This window comes from Sorex fumeus, unplaced genomic scaffold (assembly GCF_029834395.1).
Source record: "Sorex fumeus unplaced genomic scaffold, SorFum_2.1 ptg000010l, whole genome shotgun sequence".
NCBI lineage: Eukaryota > Metazoa > Chordata > Mammalia > Eulipotyphla > Soricidae > Sorex > Sorex fumeus.
The window spans coordinates 38,246,795-38,260,615 of record NW_026606067.1 but is presented as its reverse complement, the minus strand read 5'-3'; the positions used below and the strand labels follow the sequence as shown (position 1 = coordinate 38,260,615).

The 13,821-nt window shown below is 33.0% G+C and overlaps 1 protein-coding gene across 4 annotated transcripts in view; it reads right to left on the bottom strand.

The window, feature by feature from the left end:
- The window catches only part of NLGN1 (neuroligin 1), a 975,921-nt gene that overhangs the window by 484,766 nt on the left and 477,334 nt on the right, over positions 1-13,821 (bottom strand). For 2 of the 4 annotated variants that reach the window (XM_056110537.1, XM_056110538.1), the window contains 2 exons: positions 12,429-12,488; positions 3,896-4,048 (listed from right to left, as the gene is read on the bottom strand). In XM_056110537.1, coding sequence (XP_055966512.1) covers positions 3,896-4,048; positions 12,429-12,488 — 213 coding nt within the window. The remainder of the gene's footprint in view (positions 1-3,895; positions 4,049-12,428; positions 12,489-13,821) is intronic. The other 2 variants (XM_056110539.1, XM_056110540.1) reach the window with 1 other exon arrangement.

The following is a 13,821-nucleotide window of genomic DNA, read 5'->3' as shown; positions in this document are numbered from 1 at the left end:
CCAATACCTCTAAGAACGACCTACATTGAAACAAGTATTGACAAATATGGATGAAAAATGTGGGTTCTGTGGAAACTGCTGGTAAAAATGCAACTTAATGCAACCGTTTTGGAAAACAGTATTATGATTTCTAAATAAATTAAAGTAAAACTGCCAAAAATCTTGCACGCTACTTATGCACAGCAATGAAATAATTAAGCCCTAATGTTATATCCACCCTGATGTTTTTTTGTGGTATTATTTACAACAGCTATGAAAAAACTAAAATGCCTATCAATAGATAATACAATAAATATATAGTGTATATATGCGATAAAAATTTTACAAGTATAGATAAAACAAAAATTTGGCATTTTCAGCAAAATGGAAACTATTCAGGGGGGATTATTTGAAGTGAAATAAATCAGAAGGAGAAAGACAAATATTGAATGATTTTACCTATGTGTGCAAAGTAAGGAAATAAAACTGATGAATAGGCAAAACAAAATAAATATAAATCAGTGAACACTGACAAGTGAGATTATCAAAAAAAGGCAAAGGAAAAGGAGGAGAAATGGGCTTAAGTGAGTTGGTAGATGCCAATTTCTTGCTAGTTTTCGAAAATGTATCTATCTAATGAGTTAATTTGCATCATAGATGAAGAGAATTTACTAAAATTCTTTGAATACATTTAAAAGGGCCATGTAACAATGAACTAAGTAATAGGACAAATGAAAATATAGAAAGAATTTCTATTAAACCTGATTGAGAATTAAAAAATACACGTGGCTTGAACTGAAAGTTTAACGGTTCACAGGTGAAGTATAAGATTCAGTGATAATGGGAGTAGTGAGAGCTCCAAGCTGAAATTCTAGATGTGAGGTTAGTAATATGCTCTTGCTTTTATCAGAAGTTTTCATTTTTTTGCTGATTATTCATCATTTCAAATACAATAACAAGGATACCCTTTATTATCACTTCAAAGGTAAACACAAACAGATCTTGCTGGAAGCACCAAATGACTGGTATCTAGTTTTTTCAGAAGCTAGAATTGCTATGAGGTACATTTTTTTCATCTACTTTGTTCCTTTTATTTCTATTTCATAACGAACAAATAATTTTAACATGAAATTCTTTAAATTGGAACACTGTATGCTAGATAGTGTTATGGATTTTATGACGAAAGAATTATCACAGTTTTACTTATTGCTAAAAACAAACAAAAATTATAATATTTTTCCTTTGGGATGGCAAATTCAAATCAATACTAATTACACTGTTTAGTCACTGTGATTTTTTTCTACCAATCATTTGAGAGCAATATTCTTATAATTAACCAGTTTATATGCTGAACACCAAAATTCATTTTCTTCACACCAAAACATCCAAATCAAAACGCAGTCCAGGATTTTCTCTGATATGGGATCAACTCTTATTTTCTACTTAAATTCCAGAAATTTCCCTGGTGACAACTCAATAGCAATAGTTTTGAATTCCACCCCCAAAAAACCTTGGCTTGCCTTGTTGCTACGAGGCACATTGTTAATCACAACAAAATGTTAGTCTCTTCTGTCTTTGTTTCGCACTCGCCCTGTAAGAACCAGCAGTGCTTGTACAACACATGTAAAATGTGATGAAAAAAATTGATAATTTTTATAAAATAATTAAAATAAATATTGAAAGTCAAAAACATTTGAGAAAATAACTAAAAGTCAGATGATTTACAGCTTATGTTCCACAATGTGGGTTTTTTTTTTTTTGGCTTTTTGGCTTTTTTTGGGGTCACACCTGGCAATGCATAGGGATTCCTCCTGGCTCTGCACTCAGGAATTACTCCTGGTGGTGCTCAGGCGACCATATGGGATGCTGGGAATCGAACCCGGGTCAGCCGTGTGTAAGCCAAATGTCCTACCCACTGTACTATTGCTCCAGCCTCCACCACAATGTTTTAGTGACATGAATTTTACAGTTAATTAAGTTGAGAATTGTTTCACGAACAACTTCTAATTCTTAGTTCTGATTCCTAGTGTATGATACGATCAAGGAAACTGAAAAAGCCAAAAAAAAGCATAAATCGCAGATTTCAGTAGAGTGAGAACAAATGTTTATCCCATCAAAAATCATCACCATCAACATAAACACTGATTGCCATTTATGCAGATGAAGCAATTAATTGAGTTCTTCAATTTTCAGCTGAACATATTTTTTTCTGACAGAGTTATTTAAATTCACCATATAGGCTTCAATGTGGATCGAATTAAGTGTTCATTATTTCTAAACACATTAATGAATAGGCAAACTTAGAGTAACATAACCATCTTTTTAACTTTATGGAATCTTACTTTGTGTGAGCACAACCAGTAACGGTGAGGCAACTCAGTTGTGGTCAAAATATTGTTTAAGTACCAAAAATAGACATGAGTAGGTGGTTGTTAAATTCTTAACAACTTCGCAGTGCTATGTGGCATTGATTTTCAATTTTATTAGCATTAAAATAACTGTTCATTTCATTAGAATTTTCACTCAATAAATTCAGGAAACATGAGAACAATAACAAAGGTGCTGCAATTTAAATATCTATTAAAAAGAATTACATAAAATTTGCGTAAAAACTAATGTTAGTATTAAGATATATAGAAAAGTTAACTAAAGAGTATTATTGTGAACACATCTTTATACATCTTCAAATACAGAGACTTTTCATTGGTAGGAAGACACTTCTTGTCCTTGCCTACGGAAATGATAATATATGAGACTCTCAAGGCACACTAATGTGTACTTTCAAGGACACCGAATATATTTTACTCTCTTGCTACTACATTATCTATTAACTCATCCAAATTCATAACAAAACACTCAAAAATATCAAGATGTTACCTTTGCATTGTTAAAATGTCCTCTTCCTCACAACATTCAAACTTCATGGGCAAAGCTTATTATTTGTACACTTTCAATATTAGCATAGACATAAGATTACGGTGATATAGAAGTCAGAATAATTGACAGAAGAAAATCTGTTCCTCAATAGCTAAATTATACATTAACAACATTAAAAACTTTTCCAGTTTCTTTTAGAGCATATAATGAAAGAAGGAGATGCCTCTTCGTGTCCAATCGTGTTTTATCTATGTGACTATAGAGTATGGTAAAAAAATCTTTCAAAAACAGAGTTAAAAAAACTAAAACTCCTGTGGTAAAATTTACCCTGGGGTAATTAACCCTTGGGTACCCCTAAAATACCAAGTTAAAGCTGTTTTCATAAATGACATAGTAAATTTTCTCCTCACATTTTACATATATCATAATAAATAAAGCCAGAGAAGTAAAAAAAAAGAACAATTTTATACCCCGAATATTGGTTATTACAAAAATATTCTGCCTTCTTTAGACTACTTGACTATTTTGCAAACAATTTTTCTCTTTGGCTTCATTCAAAGCTAAGATTCTTCACTTCTACTTTTCTTTTTCCATGTGATGAATTATTGGATTCCTTTTACTTTATAAAAAGATTGCCAAAATCACTCTATACAAGAATTCTTGAACAGAATATAAAATTGATTCTAAACTTGTTACAAATCGTAAATAATTTTATATCATCATAAAAAATAAATGTAGAAGAAGGAATAGTTTGTCCCATGACAATTTTTTATGGCTGAACCCTGTTAGAGCCAAACCAGGAAGAACATTCCCTAAAGGAGTAATCAACTTTTAAATGTAATCAGCTTTTACTTCTAAATCTTGAAATCATCCCTATCTCTCACCAAACATATAACATGCATAGAACTTATTAAAAATACCGAAATTTTTGGTTCAAACAACCAACAATTATAAAATAATGAATAAAAATTTCCAAAACAAATCAAAAAGAACTCACACAATTCATGGTGAATAATGGTGAAAATTATAGACTTCTTACCAAGTACCCCAAGTCGATAGTTGACTGTGATGACGATCACATTGCCATAACTTGCCAAGACACTCCCATCATACAAATTTCCAGTACCTTCCATATATGAGCCACCGTGGATATACACCATCACTGGCTTGGGACCCCCACTGTCCCGAATATCTGAAAAACAAATAATTTCCAATTGTTCTTATCCTCAAAAAACATGAATAATGGGGCAGAGAATATATATTCCATTTTAGGGGCAAAGGGGCATGATTTTAATGTAGCTTATTTTAATTGCTGTTTTATTAAAGTGTTTCTTAAGCAATTCATGTTAAGAACTGTTGCAGAAAAAAAGCAATAGATTCATTTATTTTATCTGCAATTTGATTTAAAATCAAAAAAGTATAAAACCTGAAAAGAGTTAAAATATATATGTAAATATTAGTGCTTTGTAGTAGAACTTTGAATTAAAACAAAAATAATAAAACAGTGTTTTCTGAATAATTTTTTTAAAATGATAGATGTCACATGGAATTGAAGATTCAAATATTGGGTAGAAGAGCTGCCATGTGGGAAAGGTTTATGCCTTCCACACTATTAACCCAGCTTTAATCCCTGGCTGCACATATGATCCCATTAGTCTTTCAGGAATGATCCCTGAGCACAACCAGGAGGATGTTCCAAACACCCCTGGGTGTGGCCCAAAACAAAAACAAGTACTGCAGACTAAAGACCATGGTATCACTGTTTTGATTAATTCCATTAGGCTATATGTGGCCACATATTTAAGTTTTACTACTTTCAGTACTATCAGATGATGCTTATGAGAAAACTAAGATTTGGGAAGAAACTGATTCTAAAGGATACTTTTAGGACTCTAGATAATATGTGCATTCCATCCAAACTCACCTTTAAAAGAAGTAAACAGGATGGGAGAGGTCATACCGTGCATAAGGAATTGTAGCTGAGCCAGGTTTGATCCCGGTACCCGGGGATCCCAGTCCCCTGAGTCCTGCCAGAAGTGATCCTTGAGCACAGAGCCAGGAGTAATTATTAAGAATCTTTGGGTGTGGCCCACAACTCCCTCAAAAATAAAAAAATTAGTTCTATTTTATACATATATGTGTCTATACATATAAATGTCCTTTTAACTATTGTACTCTACTTAGTTCGATTTTGACTACAGGTTTAGCTTGTAGACACAAGATAAAATATAATCAAATTTATGTACAAAGTGCCAAAATTTAGGGTGTTTACCTGATCCCGATAGATTTGGAATTTAATTAAATTTATCACTTTTCGAAATTATTTTTCCTTTATTATTTTTTCAATGAGAATATATAAACACACTTAAAGAAAAATCAAATAATTCTGTTTTTATAATGCATTTCTTTTGTTTGTTTGCTTGTGTTTTTTATGTACTATACATGGTGATAATTAGAAATTATTCTGATTATGGCAATGCTCGGGGACCATGCTCGGGAATTATATGTAATGTCCCAGATCTAACCGGGGTTGGTGCTTGGCTAGGTAACAGCCTTGATCCCTGCTATCTCTCTGGGTCCAAATACGCTACTTCTTAGAGAAAAAAAAATACTAAGCCATATACTAGCAAACATGGTTTTATCTAACATTAAATAGTATATACCTATTGTTATTAATATACACAAAAAATAAAACTGCTATTATATGACAATTCGTGATCTTATATCTACAGTCAAAATAAAATTTGCATCACTTTTGATGACCATATACTGTGTCATCTAATGTGATCATTTGATTACTGTGCTTTCCATAAATTTTTTTTATCTCTCTCATGATTTAAAATTGAGATTTTTGGCTTTCAGGATGAATTCATGTAATAAAAAAACTCGATAAAAATATTAGAGACTGCCTTATTTTTTCTAAAAAATGAATGACTATTTTAAATACCTTGGGGTATTTACAATACCCCATCTGGGGTTCTAGGGATGGAAACTGAGGCAGCTGCATGCAAGACCCTACCTGGTGCACTATTTCTCAGGTCTCTAAATGCCTTGATTTGCAATATAATATTAAACATGTGATTAAAAACTATTTTGGGTCAGAAATTGCAGTTCAACCTGAGTGGCCTGATTTTTCTGTCTTTTGAGTTTGGGTTTTGGCCACACCCAGCAGTGCTCAGAGCTTAGCCCTGTTTGGTGCTCAGGGATACTCCTGGCAGTGCTTAGAAGAGCATATGTGTTAGGGGGAATACGACTTGATCAGAGGCATGCAAGGGCCTTCACTCTTGTAATACCACTTAACTCCTGTTTTAGCCTGATTTTTAGGTTTGGGAAATACCTCACGCAGAATTTGAAGACTTTTTATAGGCTAATTTACATTTTACTTACTACCACTTCACAAATTTATTAACCTTACCCTCCCACTAAAGTATTCTTGGAATATGTGAATTTTTAATGTAATAAGAGGGTACTTTGAAACTGAAATCATCCAGTAGACATGGTTCACTTTAGAAGGAAAATATAAATTTATTTCCTCATTAAGTACTTGGATGGAGAAGAGTATTTATTCACTTGTAAAAATGGGGGCTGATGGAGATGTTAACATACAGAGAGAAACTTTTTTTTTTTGATAGGGTTAAACTCTCAGCCTAAACTGCCTGTTTGCTACAGATAGTTTTAGTTGAATTTTCTACTAAGCTGGCACTGAAGAAGCAATAATAAAATATTAAACTGAAATCATTAACTGAGTGTTCACAGCAGACACTGTATTCTGCTAATTGTATGCTTGGAGGTAGCACAGAGGGAGGCAGTTTCAGAATTCTTCTTTAATTAAAATTACATAGAATTACAAAGCACCAACTGTGAACAGTAATGAAATCTTGGTAGAACCATTCTGTTCACCTGGAAAACGATACAGGCAAACATTGAGGAGACCTGCCACACTTCGACCTAACAACGCTACAAAGTGGACCTATTTAATAAACACTGTGACTATGTCACTAGACTCTAGGAGCTATTTTTAGTTCTGTATGTTAACTTTACTTTGAAATAATAAATGATAAAATTATTAAGTACCTTGGGTGTTTCTAATGTTACTTTGTCTTCTTCAAAAAACTCAAAGATTTTAGTCTTGCCTAAAAATATGATATGCTCCCAAACTTCTTTACAGATAGATCTATCCAATTTTTATGTCATGTTCTAAAAAATGATTTTTGTTTGCTTTAGGCTATCTTAATGTCAACGACATATATGGTATTAACTGTTCAAATAGGTAAAATTCTTGTACATTTATTTTACTATGACTAATTATGTCTATTAAAGTTTGGACAAAGTCTCTAGGTCTTTTACTGAATAACTGAATTACTTGTGTTTAATCAGAGTCCCATTTTAGACTTTATTGAAGAGGACATTTTATCATAGAAACATTACTTTTATTCATAGCCTATATATCTTGGATGTTAATAATATAAATAGCTAATTAATATATACATATTTAATTTTTGAAATACTAGTATATGTATAACAAATAATAAATCAAATAATGCACTATTAATATCACCAACAGATGCCATTTTAATAATAAAATTATATCTTTTATTATTGCATCTTAGTAATTTTATAAATTTATTGAAAAATAAAGAACTTATCCAATTTTTATTATAAATACATAAAAAATTTTAACCATCTAACTCTTTTTTCATATTTTCTCCTGAAAATAGGAAGATTTCACCTGTGCTTTTTCACTAAATAGCTGCTACCAGACTTACTTAGAACAAAAGAATATTCTCAGAGACTAAAATTGTGCTTCAGATAAAATAAAATTACTGATGTTCATTAGGTATGCTTTTAATTTTTATGTATTCCCACTTTAAAAAATGTTTTGCCAAGGATATTAGAATCTGAAGAGTGGACCGGTAAAGGGGTAACACTGCTGGGTGTTTTCTTTCTAAATTCTTATTACAGTGCTTTTAAGTTTCCAAGTTATAAAGAGTTGGAATTTGGTTAGACACCCTAAATGTTAAATTTTAGGGACTATATTTCTTTCCTTAAAAAAGAGAACAGGGGCTGGAGCTATAGTACAGTGGGTAGGGCATTTGCCCTGCACGCGGCCGACCTGGGTCCGATTCCCCACATCCCATATGGTCCTCTGAGCATCGCCAAGGGTAATTACTGAGTGCAAAGCCAGGAGCAACCCTTGTGCATCGCCGAATGTGACCCATAAAGAAAAAAAATAATTTAAAATTCTTTAAAAAATTTATAAAGAGAACAATTAATTGTAGGCTAATCTGTCAGTGTCCTAGCTACCTGAATGCACTTGACCCGTCTGGTCCCTAACACCAAAAGGCACCACATCGTTCAAACAGCACCATGTTTTGGGTTCCTAATGATGAAGGGTGGGTTGGCCGAGCAGTCCAGACTGCCCTGAGCCCTGCTGGAGGCTCTCCTTCTGAAACTACAAAGCAAACTCTATAAGAATGATTATTTCATACAGAATATAAAATTGAATTTGATATTAAAAGTAAATATTTGCCAATTACTAATACAAAAATCATCTTAGAACATGAATTTTGAAATGTATTTCTTAAATTATCAAAATAATTTGTTTATTCCACTATATTATTTTAATCAATTTTTATAACTTCTAGCTAGTCATTTTTTTTACTGTATATAAAGCATGTAAAATATCTAGCTCCATTCACTACTCTGAAACACAATGAAAAGTGATGCTATTGTTTTTGGACTGAAAATGGGAAAAGAATGACGTCAAAAAAAGAAAAAAAGAATTAGAAGTGGAGAAAGATGCACTACTTCAAAGCTCCAGGTTAATTTAAGTGCATGAAGGGCACAATCCCATTAGTCTCAGGCAGCTGATGAACATAGACTGAGAAAGGGACCAGGAAATCAGCTAAGAGTCCAATCATCAGGATATAAAAAAAATTTCATAATAATCACTAGACACCTGAACTCCTGACTAAAGTAACTGGACAAGTTTGTCAAGTATTTTACACTTCTTACTCCACACTTTATGTCCATTGATGTTGGCACGTGGTTGGCAACAGATTAAATGTGAAAAGTGATCTTTGATTTTCATTCATACATCCACAAGCACTGTCACACTGTTGCACTGTCCTCCCCTTGTTCATCAATTTGCTCAAGCGGGCCCAGTAACGTCTCCACTATGAGACTTGTTGTTACTGTGTTTGGCATATTGGATATGTCACGGGGAGCTTGGCAGGCTCTGCCGTGTGGGCGAGATTCTCTCGGTAGCTTGCCAGGCTCTCTGAGAGGGGTGGAGGAATCGAACCCGGGTTGGCCAAGCCGGGCGCACACAAGGCAAACACTCTACCTCTGTGCTATTGCTCCAGCCCCATATATCCACAGACAATTTTAAATTCAATTAAATATAGTAAGACTTTAATACAAACTTTTTCTAGAATGTTATATTTATCATATCAACTGCTAAGCTATTATCCAAACACTGAATAATAAGCCTAACTGAAGTTGACTGTCTAGACACTTTGCATTTTGAGCACTTTTATTAATTTGAAAACATCACTGATTGGCTTAGTACTTAACCTAGATACTTGGCTTATTATTTAACCTAAATACTATCTGCTGTGTAAGTAAGGATTTGGGTGTTTTTTACTAGCTATTTTAAAATTTTAAACATGTCTCAAATTATGCTTTAAAATAGTCTCACATTTACAGGATATGATTCACTACAGTGGTTCAGAGCTCTCTTTTGTATTCATATAAATGTCTAAGTTGAGTAATGGTGCTTCACCAAAAGGAAAAAATATATAAAAATGTATTATGTCTGGCATCAAAATCCCCTTTAAGGGAGACATAGTATATACTAACCTTGTGAGTATACTAGAAAATTTGGAGTTTATAAAGCTTTTATTTAAGTTCTTGGCACTTAGGATTTGTTTAGACAATAAATGTTTAAGATTTAAGAAGTTTCAGGTGCTGGAGCAGTAGTACAGCAGGTAGGGCCTTGGACATGTGGCTGATGTGGGTTCCATCTCTACATCCCAAATGGTCCCCAGCACTTCCAGGAGTAGTTTGTGAGTGCAGAACCAAGAGTAACCCCTTAGAATGGCCGGGTGTGACCCAAAAATGCCCCCCCCCAAAAAAAAGGAAAAAAAAAACGAATTTTCTGAGGGTTGAATAGAAAAAAAGAAATAAATAAAGTGAAAGGCGTGAAAAGCTTGAGACTTGAAGAGCAGTGGGGAAAAAAATCCATGTTCTCAAAGTTAACAAATGTGCTAATTTTTTGAATATTAGAAATGATAACATGCCCTAACTTTAATTTTTAGCTAACACTATCCAAACGCTATCTTCCTGTTGTTCATCAGTTTGCTCAAGCGGGCCCAGTAACATCTCCATTTTTTTGAGACCTGTTGTTACTGTGTTTGGAATATTAAGTACATCACGGGTAGCTTGCCAGGCTTTGTCGTGCGGGCGAGATACTCTCAGTAGCTTGCCGGGCTCTCGGAGAGGAGCGGAGGAATCGAACCTGGCTAGGCCAGGCTGGCTGCGCGCAAGGCAAACGCCCTACTGCTGTGCTATCATCTATTACAATTCAAAACAATAACTTGGGTATCCATGATGATCTATTTCAAATGTTGATGCTCTCTTTATTTTTTCATTTGATGATAGAACTCATATTTCAGTATAAATTTTATTTACTGAAAATAATGAAATAATAGTGAAACTATTTCTCATCATTATTAAAATGTTAACATCCAACATAACTGTTATATTTTTAAAAACTTCACCTATATATTAATAGTACTCTGGAAAGCAGTTTGTTATATATCTCTCAATGAAAATAATTCAAATAATTTCATAAAGATTTATTTGTAGCTGTGGCTTATGAAGTAGAGTCTTACTGGTCTTCTTGGGAACTATTCTGTCATTTTTTAATACTTTATGGATATATTATTATGAAATTTAATTTGTAGGGTTTGGGAAATCACTTTTAAGCCTGATATTAAATTTGCCACCTCCTTAGAATAGTTATTATTAAAGGAGACAATTGATAAAAAAAAAAAGGTCTCACTGGACACAAGAAGAACTGAAAGTATCCGTTGTATGGTCATTAAGTTAAATTATGCAAAAAAATGATACAGTGAATGAATATTTATATTTATATAAAGAGTTAAACTGTGGCACTGTAGCACTGTCGCACTGTCTTCCCATTGTTCGTTGATTTGCTCGAGTGGGCACCAGTAACATCTCTATTGTTACACTTGTGGTTACTGTTTTTGGCATATCGAATATGCCATGGGGAGCTTGCCAGGCTCTGCCGCCTGGGCAGGATACTCTCGGTAGCTTGCCAGGTTCTCTGAGAGGGATAGAGGAATTGAACCCAGGTCGGTCACGTGCAAGGCAAACATCCTACCCACTGTGCTATCACTCCAGCCCAAAGAATTAAACTATCATATTGTAGTTTGAAAAAAGAAAACTTGATTTTTAATTTTTTTTTTTTTTTTTGGTTTTGGTGTCACACTCGGCCAACACTCAGGGGTTACTCTCTTAGCATTACCTTCAGGAATCACTCTTGGCTCTGCTTGGGTAACAGTATGAGTTTCTGGAGATCAAACCAGGATTGGCTGCATGCAAAGCAAGCATCTTATTTGCTAAACTATATCTCCTGCCCCAGAAACTATTTATTTTAATGAGAGGAAATATTTTACTCTTTAAAGAAGACTATACAGCACTCCCCAAGGCTTACTCCTGGCTCTGTGCTCAGGGATCATTCCTGGCAGGGCTCTGTAGCTGCTTGCAAGAGAGTGCCCATTACCCTCTGATTTCTGTCTCCAAAAATGACAATATTTTGAAAATCAAATATTATTAGCCAGTCTAAACTGTGTGTCTTTGCAATTAATCTTACGTGATTTTGCTTTAAAAATAAAAAATAAGAAATATTACCATAAAAACACTGCTGTAGCCTCCAAATTCTTAAGTGACTGTACACTTTTATCAATGTAGATATAATGCATATTGTCTACTTGTTTCAGTACTTTTATGTGAACAGCAGAATACAGAGCTTTTAAAAATAAACCATATTGCTCAAGAAACACTTTATATAAGCTTTCAACTTGTCCTTTAATTTATCAGATATAGTTTCCTTTTCAAACAAATATCAAATGTAAAAATGAGAAACAATTTGATATTGAGTAAAATATTTACACAGATTAGAAAACATGCAAAATGGGTACAGAGAGACTACAGGAAGGAGATTGTTAGTTCAAAGAATATGGACAAATTTTGGTCAAAACGTGGGATGAAACATATCAAAAGTCAGTTCAAGAAAACAAAAAAAAAGTCCCCCTCTTTTTAAAACATTTTAATGGTTGGCATCAAAATGTAAAACTTAACATTCATTTCTTTAAAAAAAATTTAAATGTATATTTATATGCAACAACAAGCAAGAAGACAAAACACATCAAAAACTGGAATTAAAAACAATTCTTCAAAAAAAGACAAGAAGTAAAAAAATAGAAAGGGGTGGAAAAAGTGATTGAGGTCCTTGTCATGCAAATAGGTTTGGTGGAAAAAAATACCTTCATCTTCAGCACCGTCATTATCACCTAAATCATCTGTCTGTTTCTTTGTAAGGGGACCTAGGATTGAGAATGGAGAAATGGAGGGGAAAAAAAAAGACAATTCAAGAATAAACAAGACTGAGGGGAAAAATAAATATAAATATTAAAATTCTCAAGGATATTTTCAAAAAGAATGGGGAAACGGTTACTTCAAGGTCGATTATTATTTTGTCTAAGGAAAAAAAAAGCCCTTTCCCCAAAATATATCATAGAAGATTTGACTTGTGAATGTATCCAGCATAAAAAATACATTATGGCTTGAAACGCAAGTCACAAGCAAACGAAATTATTTTTTTCAAATACCCACTGCTTACAAAAAAGTAAACAATTTTATTAGCCGAAAGAATTTAATTTCTTCAGTGTCTTTTCTAATTTGAATTGGTGACAACCAATAAAGAAAGTAGGCCAAACTCATTCTCTAATTTGGGACAGTATAATAACATTAGGAAAAACAGCAAAGAATATTTTAGTGTTTGTTTTTTTTAATTTTTTCTTCTGCATTTTACTATAACATCATTAATATGGGTTTCTTACACATTTTTATATTAATCAGTTTTCAAAACTATGACTTTTTAAAATTACTTATCACTAGATAAATACTTCCCCATGTATTTTAATAAAATATACTGTGCTTAAGAGATTTGAAACCTGTACTATTGTAAAAACATCATCTCATCAGTTTATAAGGAACCATCAATAGAAGTTAATATTTAAATTAGTAAGGTAGTTACAATCAGGGCTCATATATCATAATTAATTTAAATATATAAAGGAATTATGCCCTCATACAATTTCATGCCCACTACAGTTATTTATAATGGGATCATGCTTTAGGATAATAATTTTATTAAAACATTGTGAATGCTTAATAACTTTTATTATACTTAACAATACTAATTTGCTAGACTAAAAGAGCACACCAAAGGGGAAGTCATAGGCCATGTGAAAGTAATTTTAAGTGTCATATAATTGACATATTTAGCACACAAAAAAGCAACTGAAGTCCCGCATTCCATTTGTTTTCAAAACCATTTAATTTAAATGACATTTCATAATCCTCATGCAAAAAGCAATCATTACAAACACAGGACACTCACGTTAAAAGACAGCCAACCACAGAGCAGTAAGCAGAAAATTTTGTCATGCATAAAATAATAGTCATAGAAAAGGAGGAAGAAAAAAGGACTGAAAGTCAGGTGTTTATTTCAGTAATATAAGCAGTAGAAAAGTACATATTAACCCTAATCACACTTCAAAGGAAAGGTCTGTTAACATTTTCAGAAAGATCTCAGTGATTACTGTGCATTATATTTGTAAGCCAAAACTACACTAATTACATCCCTCAAAGAAT